Source organism: Schistocerca gregaria, chromosome 6, assembly GCF_023897955.1.
Source record: "Schistocerca gregaria isolate iqSchGreg1 chromosome 6, iqSchGreg1.2, whole genome shotgun sequence".
Classification (NCBI taxonomy): Eukaryota; Metazoa; Arthropoda; class Insecta; order Orthoptera; family Acrididae; genus Schistocerca; species Schistocerca gregaria.
In genome coordinates, this window is record NC_064925.1 from 158,261,448 (window position 1) to 158,285,350 (window position 23,903).

Consider the following 23,903-nt stretch of genomic DNA (forward strand, 5'->3'; position numbering starts at 1 on the left):
CGCATTCTGGTCCAAGACTTGACAGGTCCGGCTATGACATCTACGCTCTTCTGAATAATGAAAGGGTTGACAGATGAAAAATCCATTCCATCCTCAAATCTAAAAACAACGAGGAACTTTGGGGCAGGTGGTAGTACTTTTGTCACTGGTGGCTGGTCAAGTTTCCATTTTTGGGCAGAAGTCGAGACAGAAGAAGAAGAGAAATCCAGTGCGGAGGAATCCCCCATGATTGCCAGCGTCTCCGATGGCGCGCTCCTTCCTTGTGGGGACCCTCTCAGAGGGCGCTTCCGCCTTAGGTGAATGTTTACACATCAGGTCATACCTCCCGAGAAACAGATGGAGGGACCAATTGGCATGGTTGGAAGATGTCAGCTCAGGCAATCCCCCCTCCCTGGACCTGGCCTTTACCAGGGGGTACGTGCGTGCCTTACTTGTCTACCCAGGGCAGGGAATTACGTGTTGCCCCATCACCAGCTACACGTGCGAACGTGTGGGTCGGCCTTCAGGCATGCACAGGGAGGAAAGAAGAAGAGAAAAAAAAAGGGAGAGAGAGGGAGAAAGGACAGACTGTCTCAAACACTGGGGCAGAGACCATAGGGTGGAGGAGGAGTCGAGGAGGAGGAGGAGGAGGAGGAGGAATCGAGGAGTCGAGGAGGAGGAGGAGTCGAGGAGGAGGAGGAGTCGAGGAGGAGGAGGAGTCGAGGAGGAGGAGGAGTCGAGGAGGAGTCGGAGGAGGAGGAGGAGTCGGAGGAGGAGGAGGAGTCGGAGGAGGAGGAGGAGTCGGAGGAGGAGGAGGAGTCGGAGGAGGAGGAGGAGTCGGAGGAGGAGGAGGAGTCGGAGGAGGAGGAGGAGTCGGAGGAGGAGTCGAGGAGGAGGAGGAGGAGTCGAGGAGGAGGAGGAGTCGAGGAGGAGGAGGAGGAGTCGAGGAGGAGGAGGAGTCGAGGAGGAGGAGGAGTCGAGGAGGAGGAGGAGTCGAGGAGGAGGAGGAGTCGAGGAGGAGGAGGAGTCGAGGAGGAGGAGGAGTCGAGGAGGAGGAGGAGTCGAGGAGGAGGAGGAGGCGAGGAGGAGGATAAGGCGAGGAGGATAAGGCGAGGAGGATAAGGCGAGGAGGATAAGGCGAGGAGGAGAAGGCGAGGAGGAGAAGGCGAGGAGGAGAAGGCGAGGAGGAGAAGGCGAGGAGGAGAAGGCGAGGAGGAGAAGGCGAGGAGGAGAAGGCGAGGAGGAGAAGGCGAGGAGGAGAAGGCGAGGAGGAGAAGGCGAGGAGGAGAAGGCAAGGAGGAGAAGGCAAGGAGGAGAAGGCAAGGAGGAGAAGGCAAGGAGGAGAAGGCAAGGAGGAGAAGGCAAGGAGGAGAAGGCAAGGAGGAGAAGGCAAGGAGGAGAAGGCAAGGAGGAGAAGGCAAGGAGGAGAAGGCAAGGAGGAGAAGGCAAGGAGGAGAAGGCAAGGAGGAGAAGGCAAGGAGGAGAAGGCAAGGAGGAGAAGGCAAGGAGGAGAAGGCAAGGAGGAGAAGGCAAGGAGGAGAAGGCAAGGAGGAGAAGGCACGGTAAAAAGTAAAGAAGACAGTGAGAAGGGAGAAGGACAAAGAAAGGAACCAAACTAGGGAAGGAAGAAACCAGAATAAGCGAAAAACCAAAATGACCATAAATTTAAGTCTGGAACCGTTCATCTCCAGACGCAGGCCTAAACTACCCCCTTGAGGGGGAGGGACTCCTTTTAGTCGCCTCTTATGACAGGCAGGAATACCTTGGGCCTATTCGAACCCCCGAACCCGCAGGGGGGACCTAGCAGGGTGGAGAGGGTCTATGATGGGGAAGAAAGAGGGGAAGGAGGGGGGGGCGTATAGTGGGTAATGAAGAAGGGAAGGAGTGGGGCTACAGTGGGGAAGGAAGAGGGGAAGGTGGGAGGCTACAGTGGGTAAGTAGAGGGGAAGAGATATCCTTACCATAGACACTAGGGAGAGAGTTGTTCTCCAAATGGCTTAAATTAAAAACATAAAATTTAGAAATGAAGGTCAAACCTCAAGCAGGGACCTAAATGCCAAAGAAGATTAAAAACAACAGGTGAGGAACAAAATTGCAAGCAATACAGGTAACCAGTAGATAGTGAGTTCAACATAAATCACAACACAGAGGGGAAGGAGGGGACAGCAGGAAAGGAGTGAGGATAAGAAGGGGCAGGGTGAAGGAAATGAAGCCAGGAAAGCGTGCGCCACACACGAACTCTTGAAAGAACCATGAGGCCCCTGGGGGGAACTGCACCTGAAAGTGGTATCCCGCAGCAAAGGTTCCATCATACAGACCACATGGACCACACAAGAGGCAGCAAAGAAGACATAAATGACTGCCTTCCTTTCATCAGCTGGTGCTCTGGTGCTCCCCCCCCTCCCCCCCAAAAAAAACTGGTCATATTATGTGATGCGTATTCCACCTGCCCACGAGGATTAATCAATCTGGGCAGTCGGAAGGCAATTTAGACTTATTTAAGTCAATAATGAACCAGATCCATTGCTAATGTGGTTTAAATGTACTTATGTCCAACTGTCAGAACCACAGAAGAACATTGCATTGAACATGAACACAACATTTGCTTAGGATAATTGAGAAAATCAGCTGTTGCAGAACATTGCTTGAAAACACAACTATTCAAGAATTTCAACTAAACAAAGGCACTGACACAAACCAACTCATGAAATTCTTCCATAACAAAATATATGAAAACTGAAATTAAACAGATATTATTAACCATGATTCAGTTTAAGATACCAGTAAAGTCCGGGACCCTGGTCAGGAAATAGTGGGTTTGGTACTTACTTTCATGTTGTATGGATTATTTGTACAATTACACCCCCCACCCCCTTCCTTCCTTCCTAGCTAGCAGGTTATACACATTACAAAATGCATTAAAAATTAGAAATTCTTCTGCACAATAGGAGGAGTTGTCAAAGAGAAACTTTTTCAGTTTGTTTTCAAATTTAACTTTGCTGTCTGTCCGACATTTTTATATTATTTGGTAAGTGAGCAAAACTTTTGGTGTCAGCAGTGTCCACTACTTTCTACACTAAAGACAACATTAATGTGGAGTAATTAGTGTCATTTTTTGTTCTGATGTGGTAATTATGTACATCATAGTTCCTTTTAAACTGCAGCAGATTATTTACAACACACTTCACGAATGAATAAATATTCTATGAGGCAGCAGTCAAAATGCCGAATTCAAACAGTATGTTTTTAAGCAATGAATAATTCCTTTCCTAGTTAATTTTAATTATTTTCATGTTCCATGGATCACTTTGAACGATAAATGGTAAAGATGTGGAATGAGTCATTTTACATTCACACTACAAATTAATTTGTACATTTGTTTACAATCTGAACACCTCTGAGGCTGTTTTTTTTTTCTCTCTTTTTTACCCCACAGTATTGTCCCGAAAGACACTAATGAATGAAAAACACACAAAACGTCAACTCACAGATTTTTTTTCTCCACAAAATTTGCAATGATCTGAAGTACAAATGTAGCTCCACTAAGTTGCCAAATGTGTTTTTCCATTTTAAATTCTCATCAATATGACAACCGAAAAATGTAGATGTCACCCTAGTTATTTCCTTACCATATGTTACACTTACCATTGGTGTGGTACTTCTAGATGTGCAGAACTGAATATGCTGAGTCTTTTTGTGAAGATTTTGATGGTGAGGACCATGTTCTTATAGTAGTAGGAGCAGGAAACAGCCTAGCTGGCAATTCGGACTATAGTATTAGGTGTGACCTGGATGTAATAGATGCAGCAACAGCTCAGACTCGTGTGGGATTTGTGGATGTTTTGCAGTGCCATGACCAGCCCTGGGTTAATACAGCTATCAGCCATGGTAACAGAGCTGGGGGGGGGGGGGGGGGTGTTACTGATGGCAGAAACTAAATCCCATATCTGTGCTGTGCCTGTTGGTGCAATTGGGAGGTGGGGTTACACTAGTCGTGGCCTGCACCTGAATGAGAAGGGGAAGGATAAATTAGTTGATCTTGCAGAAAATGTAAGAGGGCCCACATGCACACAAGACAAAATACCTGTGATTACTGGAGTCAGAGGGACACTTTTTTTTAGGTTAGAGTCAGGTTACAGACAGATAGTATTGAAAGAGATTAAAACAGAAGAGTGCCATAATGTCTGTAGCAGTATCCAAAGAAATAAAATTTGCGTGTTTCATCAGAAAATTAGAGGACTGAAAAATAAGATAGATGAGTTTCTTGTATGCCTAGAAAATGGGGTAAATTCTGAAGGTATAAATGTTTTCTGTCTCTCTGAACACCATATAACTGCAGGGATGGAGAAGTTAAATTTAAGGGATTACAGATTAGCATCTTATTCATTAGAGTCAATATGGAAAAAAGAGGAGCTGCTAGTTATATAAAAACAGGACACAAACTCAAAAATATTGAAACAAATAGTTTTTGTGTAGATCAGATCCTTGAAGCATGTGCTTTTGAGTTGCTACTGCAATATACTTCTATAGTAATTGTAAGAATCTACAGATCCCCTCAAGGTAACTTTCAGCTATTCATGAAAAATCTAAAGGCATTATTGAGCTACCTGTCAGACAAAAAGAAGCAGTTAGTGGTTTGTGGCTATTTTAATGTAGATTTCTTAAAAGATACAGATAGGAAAAATGAGATAGAATTTTTGTTTGGTTGTTTCACTCTAGTATCTGCAGTAAATTTTCCAACTCGTGTGCAGCAGGATAGTAGGTCACTTATCAATAATATTTTCATAGACAGTGCTCAGGCAGAAACAATGTGTACCTAGTTGTTAACGGGCTATCTGATCATGATGCACAGTTAATGGAAATAATGCATATAGCACCTTACAGGATTCAGGCAGATTCATACAAGGCAGGGAGGGACATTAATGCAAAGAGGATATAGAGTTTTAAGTGCAACATAGAAGAGGTAGAATGGGATGAAATACACACAGAAAATGATGTGGATGCCAAATTCAATTTATTCCACTGTAAATTTGTCTCTATATCTGAGAGTTGCTTTCCTGATACTTATCCAAAAATGCCATTACAAAGTCAAGTAAGCCATGGATTACTAAGGGAATTAAGATATCGTGTAAGAGAAAGAGGGAAATATATGGACAGGCCAGAATAAGTCAGGATCTGAGGTTACTTGCTTACTACAAAAGATACTGTAATATTTTAAGGAAGGTCATTACGAAGTCAAGAAGCTTATGTGTTCTGATAGAAATTAATAATGCGGATAATAAGATTAAAACTATATGGAATATTGTCAAACGGGAGATGGGGCAGCCTGACAGTGCACAGCATACCATAGTAAAACAGCTAAATGATGATGTTGTGAGTGATAATTCACAAGTTGCAAGTATTTTTAACAATCACTTTCTGAATGAAGCAGCAAAAATAGGGTTAAACGGTTCAGTTGAGGAAGCAAAAAAATATGTTAGAAATGTCATTCCCAGGATTTTAGGCCTTTAGAAATAGCACCAACATCCCCCACTGAAATTAAGGGAATTATAAATATACTGAAAAACAAGAGTGTTGATGTGGTGTTGATGGTGTCTCCAACAGAATTTTGAAGTGTTGTTCTAATTTAATAAGTGGAGTCCTTAGCGATATATGTAATGCTTCGGTGGCACAAGGAATTTTTCCAGACAGATTGAAATACACAGTTGTCTAACCTCTTCATAAGAAAGGGGACAAGAGTGACTTAAATAATTATATACCAATCTCACTGCTGACTTCATTTTCTAAAATATTCGAAAAAGTTACGTATTCAAGAGCAGTCTTACATTTAAGTGAAAATAATTTACTCAGCATGTCAAAGTTCAGATTTCGGAAGGGTTACTTGACTGAGAATGCTATCTACACATTTCTCTATCAAATAGTACAAGCTCTAAATAGCAAATTAACGCCAGTTAGTATTTTTTTGTGATGTCTCCAAGGCATTTGATTGTGTGGATCATGTCACACTCTTAGAAAAACTCAGGTTTTATGACATTGAAGGCTTACACACAGCTGGTTTGAATCACACTTAAGGAACACAAAGCAAAAAGTTGTGCTGAATAGCACAAATAATGTTGGGAGTGTAGTAAATTCTAGTGAATGGGGAGTTATCACAAAGGGAGTCCCACAGGGTTCAATTTTGGGTCCTCTGCTATCCCTTATTCATGTGAATGACCTCTCACTTAACATTCAGCAAACAGAACTAGTACTTTTTGCAGATGACATGAGTGTCATAATAAATCCCATTCCAGAAAAAGTAGCTGAAGATATTGTTAAGGATGTCTTTCAAAGAATTATGAAGTGATTCTCAGAAAATGGACTCTCCCTTACTTTTGAAAAACCTCACTATATCCAGTTCTGTACACCGAATAGACTCATACCGACAATTGATGTAGCATATGAACAGGGCTCAGTTAACAGGGTAAATTCTTCCAAATTTTTGGGTGTTCACATTGATAACAACTTGAACTGGAAGAAGAATATTACTGAACTTCTCAAAAATTAAGTTCAGCTTCTTTCGCTCTTTGTATAATCACTAGTCTTGGTAATAAACAGATCAGCCTCCTAACGTACTTTGTACATTTGCACTCAATAATGTCTTATTGAATAGTTTTCAGGGGTAACTCACCACTAAGGCATAGAGTATTGATTGCACAAAAGAGAGCAGTGAGAATAATTAGTGTTGTTCACCGAAGGTCGTCATGTTGGTGCCTTTTCAAGGAGGTAGGTATTTTAACTATACCATCAGAGTACATATATTTGCTGATGAAATTCGTTACAAATAATCCATCTCAATTCGCGAAGAACAGTGATGTTCATACTGTTGTGACTCGTCGTTCTTTCAAAGTGCTGCCGCGCTTCCTCTACTTGCGGTGCTGTCTGCCAGTCATGCAGCAGCAGCCCCACCTAAGCGGCCAGCCAGCCAGCCAGCAGCCACTAGACTCGGACTCAGTTATGATTTGACTGTTACAGGGACACACGTCTTACTCTTTTCACTTGATCTGTGAATTTCATGTATTGGGTCGTCCTTGAAATATATTTGTTCAACTTGAAGTTAAAACAATTGGCGACGAAGTATTGAATTTTTCTTTTTCATCATTGACCCACGTGTTTTCATGGCTACTTTAGAGCAACTATTGCAAGGTCTCGTAGAACAGCAAACGCTTCTCACAAATGCGATTTGTGATTTTGTTGCGGCATCAAATGCGGGGAGTCTCTCGTCATTGTCTCTACCTCCTTTTCCTCCTTACGTCGAGACGGCAGAAGACTGGTCTAATTACAAAAAATGTCTTTGACAGCACTTCTTGGTATTTCATGCCGCTTACGACCAAACATTTAAGTCTCTGTTCCTTTCATGGATTTCACTTCAAATGTATCAGTTGTTGTCGCACTTGGCTCCTTTGAAAGATCCTGCGTCTTTGGCCTTTGCTGAAATGTGCTCACTTCTGTCCGTCTATATTCAAAAACATACGCATGTGGTAGCCTTTCTTGTTGCCTTTTATCGTTGTCAAAAACAACCGAATCAATCCTATCGCGCTTGGGCTGCTGAACTTCACGGCCTCAGACGAAAGTGTCAATTTGTTACTAAAGTTCACAAAGAATCCTATGCCGATTCCATGGTACGGGATGATATTATCCGATCAGCGTCCGACAAAGAAGTTAGGCAATGTGCCCTTCAGTTGGCCAATCCGACTCTAGATGAAGTCCTATCCATCGCTCAGTCTTTTGAAATTTCTTGCGCCACTGGAGCGCAAATAGAGGCATGGGGCGACGTTGGGGAAATACAACCTCTGTGCAATGTTGTTGAAGCGTGTGGCATGTCCCCTCTGGCCGACATGGCCGCAGTACGCTCCTTAGCACAGCCTCGGCCTAACCGTAAACAAAACTCTAAGAAAATGCAGCAAAACCCACGGCAACTTCCTTCATGTCCGCAGTGTTTTACGAAACATTCACGAAAAGATTGTCTACAACATTGGGCCATGTGTCACAAATGGGGGAAAAAAAAAAACAAAAAAATAAAAAAAAATAAAAAAATAGGTCATGTGTCATCCATTTACAAATCCAACCACATACAAGATGTTCATGAACATGACGCTGATTCTGATTCTGTGTTGTCTGTCAACTGTATTTCTTCCCTTTCAGGGAAGTTATTCCTCACTGTCCAAATACTTGGTCGAGATGTTTGCATGCAGGTGGATACTGGTTTCGCTGCCACTATCATCAACTCTCAGACGTATCTTCAGTTGGGTTCTCCAATCCTGTCACCTGTCACTAGGCAATTACAGACTTACAATAAACAGAAGATTTCTCTCTTGGGACAATTTGATGCTGAGGTATCTTACAAATCTGTTGTTCACTCTGTTCCCATATTTGTGGTCGACCAGAGTAATGCGAAGAATTTTTTTTGGTTTCGATGCCTTTCACGTTTTTGGGTTCTTCATAGATGACTCTGTCAATATCATCTCTGATGCTATTCCTTATGCTCACTTGGATTCCTTGTCAATGACATTTTTGTCCCTTTTTTCTCCTGGGTTAGGTCATGCAAACGACTTTGAAGCTCATATCACACTCAAACCCACTGCTTGGCCTAAGTTTTTTCGGGCTCGGCCCATTCCTGTGGCCCTTCGTGATCAGGTAAAATGGGAACTCTATCGACTCACTGCTTCAGGGGTCTTGCTTCCTGTCACTTCCAGTGAGTGGTCCTCTCCTGTCATCGTTGCTAAGCCAAATGGTGATATTTGTCTCTGTGGCGATTTCCAAGCCACTGTAAATGCTCAATGCCTTTTCGAAACTTACCCTATGCCTCGACCTGAAGAATTGTTCATTAAACTTGCTGGAGGCCAGTATTTTTCTAAACCTGACCTATCAGAAGCTTATCATCAACTTCCTCTCGACGCTGCTTCCCGGCAGTTTCTGGTCCTTAACACACCTTTCGGCCTCTCAATACCAACGATTGCCATTCGGGGTTGCCAGCGCCCCTGCTCTCTTTCAGCGATTCTTGGAACAATTATTGTTCACTGTCCCTGGGTGTATAAATTACCAGGACAACATTGTTGTCACTGGCTCCACCACTGATGAACATCTCCAGTCTTACAGACTGCTGCTCTTAAGTGTAATCTTCAGAAATCAAAATTTTTTCAGGCATCTATCACGTACTTGGGTTGTCAACTCTCTCGGGATGGTTTTCGTCTGCTTCAGCAAACTGTTGCTGCGATCAATGCCATTCCTCGTCCTACATCTGTTAAGGAACTGCAGGCCTTCTACAGGAAAATAGCATACTATCACAAGTTTTTACCGTCTGCTGCTTCGGTGGCTCAGCCGTTGCATCACCTGTTGCATAAAAACGTGCCTTCTCACTGGTCCGTGTCATGCAATGCGGCTTTCCGGAAATTGAAGACTATGCTGAAACAGGCCCCATGACTGGCTACTTATCGACCTGGCCAACATCTTGTTCTTGCCACGGACGCCTCTCAATACGGGGTCGGTGCAGTCCTTGCGCACCGTTTTTCTGACGGTTCTGAACAATCCATTGCTTATGCCTCTAAAATGCTCACGGATGCCCAACAAAAGTATTCTCAAATTGAAAAAGAAGTTTTGGCCATTATTTATGCTCTTCATAAGTTTGGTGTTTTTCTCTATGGATCCAAATTTCATCTTGTTACTGATCACAAACAACTTGTTTTCTTGTTTAATCCATCAACGCCACTTCCTGACAAGGCTGCACACCGCCTCCAGCGTTGGGGTCTTTGCTTGTCTCGTTTCAATTATTAGATTCATTTCCGGCCGACGGGTCAACATGCAAATGTTGATGCACTGTTTCGCCTTCCCAAGGGTCCTGATCTGGCATTCGATAGGGACGAACTTTTGTGTTTCCACCTGGATGTTGCCGAGCAACAGGTTGTGGACGGGTTCCCCATCACAGGGGACCGGCTGGTGGCTGGTACGGGTTCTGACCCTACCCTCTCCCGGGTTTTATGCTGTATTCAGAAGGGTTGGCCAGATCGTCTGTCCGCTAAGACTTCTGATGTGTTGCGGAACTACTACACTTTACATTACAGCCTCACAGCTAGGGATGGTGTTATCCTCCTTTCCACCGAAAATGCTTCGCCACGTATTGTGGTACCTGCGTCTTTGCGTGCTTCAGTCTTGTGCCTCCTTCACCAAGGGCACTGGGGTGCCTCTCGCACAAAATCTCTGGTGCTCCGTCATGTGTACTGGCCCGACATCGACTCTGAAATTGCACACATGGTCACTGCCTGTGGCCCTTGTGCATCACAGGGCACCACCCAGAATTCATCTTTGTCACCGTGGCCTTCGCCTGAGAAGCACTGGGAGCGTATTCATACTGACTTTGTGGGACCTTTTTCAGGTACTTATTGGCTTCTCGTTACTGACGCCTACTCTAACTTTACTTTCATTGTCCGTTGCATGTCGCCTACCACCGCGGCAACCACAAATGCTCTAGCTCCCATTTTCTCTTTGGAAGGCCTTTCCTCCACTCTTGTTACTGATAATGGTATGCAATTTGCCTCTTCCGATTTTGCAGATTTTTGTGCCCGTCACGGCATCATGCATGTCACGGCCCCTATGTTCCATCCACAGTCAAACGGTGAGGCTGAACGACTGGTCTGCACATTTAAGGCTCAGATGAGGAAAATCCTGACTTCTTCTGCTGCTGATGATGCGCTTCTCCAATTTCTGTCTTCTTACCGTTTCACCCCCATGGGCGACCACAGCCCGGCTGAGCTCTTACATGGCCGACAGCCCCGCACGCTACTTCATCTTTTGCGGCCTTCCACCTCACGGCCGCGGGTGCCTTCGCTTGGCCGGTTCACCGCCAGCAACCTTGTATGGGTACGGGGATATGGCAGGCGGCGAAAATGGAGTCCTGGCCGCATCTTACGACACCGTGGCCGACGCCTGTATGAAATCCAGATGGACACGGGCATTGCAGGGCGCCATTCGAACCAGCTTCGGCCTCGTGTGCCAGCAACGCCTGTTCCGGATGCCGCTACACCACCTTCAGCTCTACCTGACCCTCGGGATCCTGGAATCTCTCATTACTTACAACGCAGTCCTCTCACCACCATATCGCTGCCAGCGCAAGAACTGATGCCAACAGGAGACATATCCATGTAGGAACTAGATGACCATCATCTGTCGGAGCAACTCTACTCGCCTCCTCCTCTTACGGACACGGACACATCACCCATGTCTCCTGTTATAACAACCGGACTTGCCACAACGGGCACATTGGTGCACGGAGCCCCAGCAGATTCGACCCCCATGTCTCCCGTCATCTTCACCCGTTATCATCAGGGACACTTCCGTCCATACAGGTAGCCTCCTCCTCGAGACTTTACGGCCAGTCAAACAACACCTATGGACGTTAGCAATATACAGGCCACCTCCATCAATATCTGTGCAAAAACGTAAAAGAGGGGAAAAGTGTTGTGACTCACCAATCTTTCAAAGTGCTACCGTGCAGTTACGCGCGTCCTCTACATGCGGTGCTGTCTACCAGCCATGCAGCAGCAGCAGCAGCAGCAGCGCCACCCCAGCAGCCAGCCAGACAGCGACCACTAGACTCTGACTCAGTTATGATTTGACTGTTAAAGTGACACACGTCTTACTCGGTTTACTTGATCTGTGACTTACATGTATTGCGTCGTCCTTGAAATGTATTTGTTCAACTTGAAGTTAAAACACTTATTTACAACACTAGAGGGAAAAATGTCCTTTCTTATCCATTATTGAAGCTGTCAGTTGCTCAAAAAGGAGTACATTATTCAGCAACAAAAATTTTTGATCATTTGCCCAACAACATGAAGTGTCTTGCAGGTAGCAGATCAAGTTTTAAATCTACCTTAAAGTAATGTCTTTTGGACAACTCCTTCTATTCCATGGACGAGCTTCTGCTTCAGAACTGGTAAAAAAATAAATAAATAATAAAAATAAAAATTGTACCTTTAAATGTAGTTCCATGTGTAGTATTAAAAATTTCAGTAATATTAGTATGAGCACTATTTATGTGTGTATATATATATCTTGTAATCTGACTTGTTCCACATCATATCGATAAAATAATTGGGAAAATGATCTACGGAACATGACATAACTAAAACTAAACTGAGGCCATTCTGGGAAAACTGCTCAAAAATAATTTTAACAAAATTATTTACCATTTCTTCTGTTGCTGTATGTATGTTTGGATTGACTACAATACTAGGGTCTTCCTGCTTGTCTTTCGTCAATATTATGAAAAGGACAGTTGCTACTCACCATATATCAGCGATTCTAAGTCACAGATAGGCACAACAAAAAGACTGTCTTAAAATAAGCTTTCAGTCAATAAGGCCTTACCCAAAAATAGACAAACAAATGCGCGCACTGGGGCAGGGACGGTAAAATGCTGCTGGGGGAAGATGTTAGGAAAAGGTGGAGAGAAGATAGGGCAGCTAGGTGGAGTCTGAAGGTTACACAGAGGGTGGGGGAAGAGTGGGAGGGTAGTGGAAAAAGGGAAGTAGGAAGACTGTGTGCTTTGGTGGAACAGAGACCCATATAGTGCTGGAATGGGAACAGGGAAGAGGCTAGATGGGTACGGACAATGACTAAAGAAAGTTGAGGCCAGGAGGGTTACAGGAACATAGGATATATTGTAGGGAAGAGTTCCCATCTGCAAAATTCAAAAAAGATGGTGTTTGTGGGAAGAATCCTGATGGCGCAGGCTGTGAAGCAGTTATTGAAAAGAAGAATGCTGTTCTGAGCAGCATGCTCTGCAACAGGTTGGTCCACTTGGTTTGGCCACAATTTGTCGGTGGCCATTCATGCAGGCAGCTCATTGGTTGTCATGCCCATATAGCACACAGCACAGTGGTGCAGCTTAGCCTGTAGACCATATGACTAGTTTCACAGGTAGCCCTGCCTTTAACGGGATAGGTGACATTTTTGACCGTATTGGAGTAGATGGTGGTGGAGGGAGTATGAGATTGGTCTTGCATCTAGATCTATTACAGTGTCATAAACCATGAGGCTAGGGGTTGGGATCAGGGGTTGTGTAGGGATGGACAAGGGTATTGTGTAGGTTCAGTGGGCAGCAGAATACAACTGTGGAAGGGGAGAGGGGGGAGAGATAGTGGGTAGAACATTTCTCATTTAAGGGCACGACGAGAGGTAGTCGAAAACCTGGCAGAGAATGTAATTAAGTTGCTCCAGTCCCGAGTGATGCTCTGAGTCACGAGAAGAATGTTCCTCTGTGGCTGGACAAGGGGGGGGGGGGGGGGGGGGTGAATTCTGGGAGGAGGTGATGATGGGTGACTGGAAAGATAAGGAAGGCATGGAGATCTCTTTCCATACAAGGTTGGGGGGGGGGGGGGGGATTTACAGTGTAAAGGCCTCAGTGAGATCTCAGCGTATTTTGAGGGTGACTGCTCATCATTGCAGATGTGACAGCCATGCTTGGTTAGGCTCTATGGAAGGGAGTTCATGTTATGGAATGGGTGGCAGCTGTTGAAGTGGAGGTATTGCTAGTGGTTGATAGGTTTGATATGGACAGAAGTACTGATGTAGCAATCTTTGAACTGGGGGTTAACATTGAGGAAGGTGACTTGCTGGGTTGAGTAGGACCAGGTGAAGCAAATGAAGGAGGTGGTGTTGAGGTTTTGGAGGAATGTACATAGGGTGTCCTCACCATCGATCCAGATCACAGATATTGTCAATGAATCTGAACCAGGTGAGGGGCTTAGAATTCTGGGTGTTTAGGAAGGACTGCTCTAGATGGCCCATGAACAGGTTGGCATAGCATGGTGCCACACAGGCACCCATAGCTGTACCCTGGATTTGTTTGTAGGTAATGCATTCAAAGAAGAAGTATTGTGGGCAAGGATATAATTGGTCATAGCAACAGCTCCCAACCCCTTGCCTCTGGGCTCATATCTCTGTAATTCACCTAAAAGCAAGACTGTCCCATACATCCTCCCACCACCACCTACTCCAGTCCGGTCACAAACATCATCTATCCCATCAAAGTCAGGGCAACCTGTGAAACTAGTCATGTAATCTACATGCTAAGCTGCAACCATTGTGCTGCATTTGACGTGGGCATGACAACCAAGTTGTCTGCCCGCTTGAATGGCCACTGACAAACCATGGCCAAAAAGCAACTGGACCATCCTGTTGCTGAGCTCGTTGACCACCACAATATTCTTCATTTCAATGACTGCCATCTGGATCCTTCCCACCAACAGCAGCTTTTCTGAATTGCACAGGTGGGAACTCTTCCTGCAATATATCTTATGTTCCCATAACCCTCCTGACGTCAACCTTTGTTAGTCATTGTCCTTACTCATCTAGCCCCTTTCCTGCCCCCATTCCAGCACTTCACAGCCCTCTATTACACCAACGCATCCAGTCTTTTTACCTCTCTCCTTTTCTGCTACTCCTCCCCTCTTCCCTGCCCTCTGCCTAACCTCCCAATTGCACCTTGCTGCCCTATCCCCTTTCCACCTCATCTCTGCATGCTCTTGCAGCAGCACTTAACAGTTCCTCACCCTTGCCCTGCTGTTCCTACCTCTCCCCGCCACAGGCTCTTCCTCACCCCACCCCGTTGCCTCTCCCATCATGCCGAAGCTTATTTATTGACAGTCTTTCTGTCATGCCTATCTGTGACTCAGCATCTTTGGCATATGGTGAGCAGCAAATATCCTTTCCATAATATAGTCATATTCCATCAATGATTTTCCACTGGATGCTTGTTTCAATTAGACAGAAGGTCATTTAAATTTATGAGACCAGACTATGAAAAAACAAAGGCTAATCAATGAGTTCGGTAGAAAAGCATTAAGCATGTTGGGCGTAATCACAGTGGCCCAACTATGGTACACACAGGTATATACATTAACTGCTTCAGCCTCGTGGTATCAGCCCAGTTGCTAACAACTCATTCTCTTTTTGAAATACAGGTATTGTGCATCTCGTGCAACATTCCGACTGTTCATCCTGCAATTTTTCTTACACAGTATATGCCAGGAAAAACTGAAGAATTGCACAAATGAAACTACCATGTGATCAAATAAAGGTGTAGGTGGATTAGTAAATAAAGGAAATTAAACACACATTCAGTGCCAGTGTGAATGAAAGGAACATAAGATATTCCACTTTAACATAACAACGAATCAATCAACTGTGACTATAGCTAATTACACATGAGTATAGCTAATTACACCCATTGTGAAAAGATCTATTTATCTCTCATTATCAATCATTTTTAGTTTTGTTCTCAGATTTACTCTAATTTATCATTTCAATGAAAAATTAGCTATTGCTTGGTATAACTTACAATTATTGTGTGTGCAGGAAATGCAGCTCTAACTTTCCTCACATATTCCACAAAGTGCTGAGAATAGCCATTGGCGACATCAATACATATGAACTTCACTGCAGGTATTTCTGTTAAAATTTGTTTTAAGCGTTCAAAATCATCTTCTCCAGTTCCAGAACTGGCAGCAATATATGGAAGACATTCTGTATTGTTTTGTGCAAATTCTTTCCATTGTTCCAAAGTATAGTACTTATGTATTGTTGTAAAAAGTCCATGCTGTTGACATAAAAACCGCTTTCAGTAAGCAAAAAAAAAAAAAAAAATATACCATACTTTCAAGGAAGGTATGCTTTTATAGTGTTTTCAATATTTCAACAAAGATAATAAGGGCAAAATGATTTATTATTACAACTTCTAATGGTGAGAATGCCATATACACATCAATGAAGTAAAATCAATGATACTCCTTAACTGATGAGACTTCATACCAATGTAAACACAGAAATAGGTGTTGTCAAAAAAAAAAAAACAACCTGGAAGTTGGTATTTACTCTATTATGACCATTTGTAGCCTTGTTAAACATGTAGGGGTGAACTTATGACAAATATGAAGTCTGTTTAGGGTGCTCCAATAACACAATTGGTAGCAGAGTACCTGCAATTGGTACTGTACATTAGTCTTTTTCTGGCACACAGGTTAACTAACAAATGTTAAGTGAACTGACTATCTTAAATTTTTATTCACCTTAGTTTAAAGCGTCTCTCTCACCAATAAAAGTTATGGGTATGGAAAGCCCAAAGCTTTATTTGCTCAGATTTCCCTATTGTCTCACAACTCTCCAGTAATGTGTAAACTGGCCTCCTGAATGCACAATTAAACACTAGTATTCCTATGATCAAAGCAGAAAGGTCCAACACACTTAAAAATTACTGTCTCAAGTTTCTGAATTACCTACATTAAACCCACTATGATACATTAAACAAACAATAGCATTTTGGCAAGGTACAACACAGTAACACGGCAAAGGCTCTGTCGAGGGCTTTCCAGAAATAGAATAGAGCATTGGTATTCGCATGAGACAATATTTCAAGAAGATAGTGGCTGTACGACATACACTTTTCAACTGGTACGATTACAGGACCGATGTCGTCTTACTCCTCGAAAATAATTTATGGCATTTAATAGACTATAAAATTAATGATATGCTGTTAGTGATATTTAGTTTATGCCCGTCGTTTCTGACAAACTATCAGCTTTGAAACAACAATTTCATTACAAACAAAAATGTGCGAACATACTACAAAAAACACCGCGTCACTACTTTAACACACAAACCCTAGGCCTACTGAGAAATGTTCATGTCAAAGTTTTTTTAATACCTTATTACAAAAACCGTCCTTCCAAATCATCTACCAGCACAGTTATTTTTTCTCTTTTCTTTCTTTTGTTTCCGTACTATCGCGTCTACATCCGGCGAGGATTGGTAACCAAGGATTGCTATGATTTGCAGACACTTCCATCTACCAATGCATATAAATACACTGCAATATTCATCAAGCGCTTGGAAAGAAAGTCAGAATCAATGATTAGAACAAAACTGAAAGTTGTTCTTCATTTGCCATTCACTCACACATCAGTACAAGAGTTACCTTCGAGATCGCCTTTGCCATTTCAAATGTGCCGATCGTATCCATATTCGAAGCAATAAGAGGTATGCCTTTATATGACTGTTTGGAGTTTCTGAATGTTATTTCACGAAACAAATTAACCTGTGGGAAGAATGGAACTGTTACGAGCATGTTCTAAATTTGGATTCAGGTTTCTAGGTTGTACATAATTTTCTACTATAGTCTACAATGCAAGGCAGCTCACGTCGGAACGACTTCGCAAAGTGCTTCTTTTCGGTCGCAACAATACATCTTTGAAGTCGAGCTTTACGTCGTTAATTATATTCGGCATAATGTCTTTTTACTTCACTATTTGAATTCTATATGTCGTCTGCTCCACTAGCAGAAACACTACAAAGAACATAGAGTAACTAAAGATATCACGACTCACAGCCTACTACAGTGGCATCAGCAAGATTTGCGACGAGGAGGAGCATCTTTCACACTGTATTCCCACAGGCACTGAAAACTTGCACATTGATACTCTCACCAACCAATTTCCCTCACTTAAGGACCCCGTAAACGATAAAACAAGCGGTGAAACTATTTTGGCCAATTACTAGACCGTGTTTGGTGCTGTTTGACTTTTTTGTCAAGCATACATCGTGTTTGCGAGAAATTTTGATTGACGAAAAGTTTGAGAAGATGGAGGACGTTGCTTGTGTATCTGCATCGCCGCATGTGGTTAATAAAAACTGTTTACCTCACCATATCGTGAGTCTCCACTACTCTGTAAATTGCTAACAAGGATGAAAACAAAATAGTACTAACGATCACCAAAAATGGCAGAGATATCACAATTCTTGCAACCATAGACAATATTACATAATCAATATTTTATGCACAACACTCAGTCCGGAGGGGAATGAAGTAATGTTCCCACGTTGTGTTACGGTATTTTAATGATCTGTCATTAGATGACCAAATAAAAGAAGATAAGTTTTCGCATACTTGTATCTTCTTTTTCAATGTGATGGCGAAGTAACTCTACAGAAGTTATTAGACGTTTCACTGTCCCTCTGCAGAAAATTGATGTAATCATGAGGTCCTGAGTGTAACATTTCCTTTAACAAATGAAATGTATTCCCAATCGCGAATATAGGCAACCATCAGCTGTATAACGGAATGGCGGCAATGAAAATCTGTGCCGGGCTAGGACACGAAACCAGATTTCCCGCTCGCCTTGTCATTAGGCTGTTTGAGCACACTTCACTGCCAGACCCAAACTTTTATATGTCGTCAGAAAGACGATGCAATGTTCCTTCAACTTTCACCAATGTCTGAAGGAACATTCATCGTCTTTTTTTTAACAATACAGGCACTGTAATATTGTATTTATCCACCGACACCGGGCATGCAACTTTCAATTAAAATGTCTTCCCTGTACGGGAATATACATAATGGATAGAGGAGTGCTGATTGTAGACGCATGGTTGACAACAATGGAAGTTTGGGTCTGGCCAGTGGGCCTGCTCGGATAGCCTAATGAAAGGCGACCACTTGTGATAAGCCAGAAATCTAGGCTCGCGTCCCAGTCCAGAACATGTAGGCAAGTCAAAAGGAACATTGCATCTCCTTGTTGAGCAAATATTTTTCAAACATTGAAATTTTGCAATGATAATTAAATCAACACCCTAGCTGCAAACAGGCATTGATACACATCATTGGGGAATGCTGAAAATGTGTGCTCTGACCGGGAGTCGAACCCAGGATCTCCTGCTTACATGGCAGATGCTCTATCCATCTGAGCCACTGAGGGCACAGAGGATAGTGTGCCTGCAGGGACTTATCCCTTGCATGCTCCCTGTTAGACCCACATTCCAAATATGTCCACACCACCACATTCATAGAGCGCCTAATAGATGTTTGCCCATTACACTCATTACTCATGGCAGATTAATCTACCAAGTCCCGTACGAGTTGGGGCATAGTGTATGTGTTCACAGAAGAAGGTCAATGGCTGGGTAGCCATATTTTAACTATATATGAAGGCAGTATCTGTTCCCGAAAGAACAGATACCTTTGATGACCGTGCAGCTTCTCTAGAATGAAATGATAATTAAATCGATACACTAGCTGCAAACAGGCGTTAATATACATTATTGGAGACATGTTGAAAATGTATGCCCCGACAGTGACTCGAACCCGGGATCTCTTGCATACATGGCAGACGCTCTATCCATCTGAGCCACCACGGGCACAGAGGCATAAGGCAGCTAGGATGTCGATTTAATTATCACTTCATTCTAGAGAAGCTGCACAGTCATCAAAGGTAACTGTTCTTTCAGGAACAGATATTACCTTCATATATATTTAAATTTTTCGTTTATGGTCAGAATTCATTGAAACGTTGGAGAGCAGAGACAATTGATTCTATATCGACATTAAGTCTATCGATTATCTTAGAAATTGTCAAACAAGACTTGGCGGTTAGATGTGATATTGTTTCAGTGCCAGTGCTTAATGTGAATGGTTGCTCAAGACTTTATGATGGGTGGCGAGGGCGAAGCTATGACCAACGAAAAAGAAGACAATGTATATGAGTACATGTCTCATGAAGTCGGAAGATTCGTACTCCAGGATTTGACCAGCATGGTCAAATGCTTATAAAGCAAACTGATCATTCTGCAAACTTGAGTTTAGAATCATATATGGTGGCAAGAACGATTGTGTACAGTACAAAACATTTCAGGAATAAATTATTACTACTTACATTTAAAATTATATATCTTACTGTTCAGCATGTAGTAATTAGTAATTGGCAATTAAAGTTAACTTTTTGTAGTTGCTTCTAGGTCACAAAAACAAAGCAACTGATATGACTACTTCGTCGAAGGTAACTTACTCTCTTCAACTCTCCTCACCTGAGCTAAGGGCTAATAAACAATGGTGTGCAAACCATTGTTGGTGACGTTTCATTAGTCTACCACACAGTATAACACAATCTAAACTATAGGAGCTTGGACTGTGCAATAAAACTTTCAAAAAACGTTCTCAGTGAATTAAATGTAATAAACTAAAGCTGAAATGATCATAATGGATGTATTGGCCCAAAGAAGTTTTAAATAATCCCAAAAAGTGTAGCAGACTATTTTTTGTAGCAACACATGCCTCAAATCACGTAAACATGAAAATTTTTCTGTTGTAATATGATATCTTAATCCCTTTACTGGAATTCCAAACAAATTGTTGGATTTCATAAAACAGGCAGATGAAACTGTAATGGATGTCCATAGGTTTATAGTTCTAATGATGCAACTAAATGTGCTATCTCTTTAGAGGGTAGCATTAGCCAACAATGGATAAAAGTTTTAACAACTTTGAAATCAAATAACATGAATTTTGAAAATGTGGGCAAGCCTGTACTTCTGTTAAGTGTACAAGAAAGTAATGCTCACACTGAGAGAGTATTTTCTCTTATGAATAACAAGTGGACAGATGTAACGAATAGAAGTAGTACAAACCTAATCAAATCTAAACTGCAAGTTGCCACGAATTTTCCTTATTCATATGGTGAATTCTTTGAATTTGCTAAAAATGATCTAAAACTACTGACTGAGGCAAAATATGTTGCAGAATATGTGTAAGTACTTGTAATGGGTAATTAAATAATTATCTTTTAGAAATACTGCTTTGATTTTTGGTGAAATTTCGCTGTGCTCTTAATCTCCCTTATATTCTGTCAAGGACATTAATATCTTCCTTGCTTCCTTTTAAAAAAGTTCGTCATCCTATCATCGGGTTCTTAGAGTAATATTCCCTTTAGCAGATTTTCATGGTTAAATTTCTCATTGTAAGCCATTCTCTGGATCAGTCTTGTTTTCTTTTTCTTCTACAAACACAGTGCTAAAGTCAATGCCAGGGCTACTTTGTCTACGAGCTGTTTGAAATGTTTGTCAAACTTAGAGCTGTTTTATGGTTTTCCAGAAATTTTGACTGACAGAAAATTTCACAAGTTGGCGAACATTGCTTGTGTTGATGTTTCGCTGCATATGTTTAGTGAAAAATAGATTTGTTACAATTTATCTCGCTATATCATCCATTTCCATTAGTATAGAAACTATGATCGAGGATAAAAACAAAATAGCACTGACAATTACCAAAATGGTAGCGGCAGTGCAATAAAATAAAAAAAGTCTAAGTATTCCTGTTTTACCATGTTGTGGTATTTTAATGCACTATCGTTGTAAGGCCAAGTAGAAGAGGATAAACTTTCTCATACAAGTGTCTTCTTTTTCAGTATGAGGGTGAAGTAACTCTAAACACGTTATTAAAAGTTTCATTATCCATTCAGAGAAAGTTGATGTAATCATCATGTTCTGAGTGCAACACTTCCTTTTACAGGTTTTTATGTATACGTGTCTCTAATTTTAAACCATTTCCTGACCAACGTCTTGTTGTATTCTGCTTATTATTCTTTAAGCACAGTCCATGAGGTTAAATTGGTGTACAGGCTTGCGAAATTGACAAATGTTTACAAGGACCTTTAGGCCTGACCAGACAGAATGCAGTCTGGTGGTATGGGCTGTGGCCATGAGCCATGAACATCAGGCCACACCATCGAAATGCTTGTTACTGTATCATGCGTATCACACACAGTGAGGATCTGATGCAACAGCAACTAGCTCGCTGCAGGGGCCAGTGCTTTGTGGCCCCCCTCTTGCTGTAGAACAGTCTGGGCATCTGCTATGGCGTGAGCTGCACATTCAGGCTGCATTCTCTCTGGCCAGGCCTTTACTGGAGATGTGTTGATGCCATCACAACTGCCCAAGAGCTTCAGCAGCTGCCCCTAGGCAGACTGCTCTCAAGATGCTTTCTTCGTGCATTCCTACAGGTCCTAAGTCGTTTATTTGTGAATCTGAGTAGTTACCATAATGGCAAAATTGAGGTTTGTCTTTAGTTCTGTAAATAAATACTGGTGTCAAAATGTTCATAAAGTTTGTGATTGGAATCTTATTCTAACTTCAGCAATCCCTTTTAATCAACAATTACTATTGGAGTGACACTGGATCATTTGCAGAAAACCAACATATTGCAAGAGCATTGTGGCTTAAAAGACTATGAACTTGCTGACTTTCACATTACTGCAGAACTGTCAATACCTTAGTTATCTTGATTCCAGCATAATGTTACCAATTTATAATTTAGACATAGAACACAAAGCAGTACAACAAAAAGAAAACAGAACATTTATATGCTCCTCCAGAGCTTAAAACCTGCTATTGACCTGAAATAATTTTTCCTGTAAATCTGCTTCTGTTCTTATTGGAACAGTGGGTGAATGACAACACGGTTCTGTACAACTGCTTAAAGTTTAGTTGCAACTTTAAATGGATATAAGTTATATTTGTATGTATATTTTAAAGGACTTGCAATCTATCTGAACCCTAACTAACTCTAAACGGTCGATTCACGTTATTGCAAAAAAGTTAGATATTGTTGTACTGTAAATAAACCATTATATTTTGTTAAACCTTAACTAAGTAACAGGTAACAATTAGCAAAGCTCAGTAAGGGGAGGTAAAAGTTAATGAAAATTAAGAGATCATTCCTTTTTATTGTCTACATTAACGATTTCTAAAAACCTCTCAGACAAACAGAAGCTAAACGATGTCAAATTTAGTGTCAGGAGGGCTGTGCCTGAAGCGTTCGGTGAATTCGAAAGTAAAATTTTGTATACCGATTTGACAGAAAATCCTAGGAAGTTCTGGGCTTATGTTAAATCAGTAAGTGGCTCAAAACAGCATATCCAGACACTCTGGGATGATGATGGCATTGAAACAGAGAATGACATGCGTAAAGCTGAAATACTAAACACCTTTTTCCAAAGCTGTTTCACAGAGGAAGACAGCACTGCAGTTCCTTCTCTAAATCCTCGCACAAACGAAAAAATGGCTGACATCGAAATAAGTGTGCAAGGAATAGAAAACCAACTGAAATCACTCAACAGAGGAAAGTCCAATGGACCTGACGGGATACCAATTCGATTCTACACAGAGTACGCGAAAGAACTTGCCCCCCTTCTAACAGCCGTGTACCACAATTCTATAGAGGAACAGAAGGTTCCAAATGATTGGAAAAGAGCACAGGTAGTCCTAGTCTTCAAGAAGTTGAGCAGATGCGCAAAACTATAGACCTGTATCTCTGACATCGATCTGTTGTAGAATTTTAGAACATGTCTTTTGGTCGTATATCATGTCGTTTTTGGAAACCCAGAATCTACTCTGTAGGAATCAACATGAATTCCGAAAACAGCGATCGTGTGAGACCCAACCAGCTTTATTTGTTCATGAAACCCAGCAAATATTAGATACAGGCTCCCAGGTAGATGCCATTTTCCTTTACTTCTGGAAGACGTTTGATACACTTCCGCACTATCGCCTAAAAACAAAGTAAGAGCCTATGGAATATCAGACCAGCTGTGTGGCTGGATTGAAGAGCTTTTAGCAAACAGAACACAGCATGTTGTTCCCAATGGAGAGACGTCTACAGACGTTAAAGTAACCTCTGGCATGCCACAGGGGAGTGTTATGGGACCATTGCTTTTCAGAATATATGTAAGTGATCTAGTAGATAGTGTCGAAAGTTCCATGCGGCTTTTTGCGGATGATGCTGTAATATACAGTGAAGTTGCAGCATTAGAAAATTTTAGCGAAATGCAGGAAGATCTGCAGCGGATAGGCACTTGGTGCAGGGAGTGGCAACTGACCCTTAACATAGACAAATGTAATGTATTGCGAATACATAGAAAGAAGGATCCTTTATTGTGTGATTATATGATAACGGAACAAACACTAGTAGCAGTTACTTCTGTAAAATATCTGGGAGTATGCGTGCGGAACGATTTGAAGTGGAATGATCATATAAAATTAATTGTTGGTAAGGTGGGTACCAGGTT

The 23,903-nt window shown here is 42.1% G+C and overlaps 1 protein-coding gene across 2 annotated transcripts in view; it reads right to left on the reverse strand.

The window, feature by feature from the left end:
- The window catches only part of LOC126278195 (GMP reductase 1-like), a 62,117-nt gene extending 44,344 nt beyond the window's left edge, over positions 1-17,773 (reverse strand). The window contains exons 1-3 of one of the 2 annotated variants that reach the window (XM_049978110.1): positions 17,211-17,773; positions 16,988-17,107; positions 15,356-15,613 (exon numbers count right to left, since the gene is read on the reverse strand). In XM_049978110.1, the coding sequence (XP_049834067.1) occupies positions 15,356-15,613; positions 16,988-17,107; positions 17,211-17,297 (465 nt within the window). In that variant the 5' untranslated portion in view covers positions 17,298-17,773. Of the gene's footprint in view, positions 1-15,355; positions 15,614-16,717; positions 16,899-16,987; positions 17,108-17,210 lie in introns of those variants that run through there. The other variant, XM_049978111.1, reaches the window with a different exon arrangement.
- Between the last annotated feature and the right edge of the window lie 6,130 nt (positions 17,774-23,903).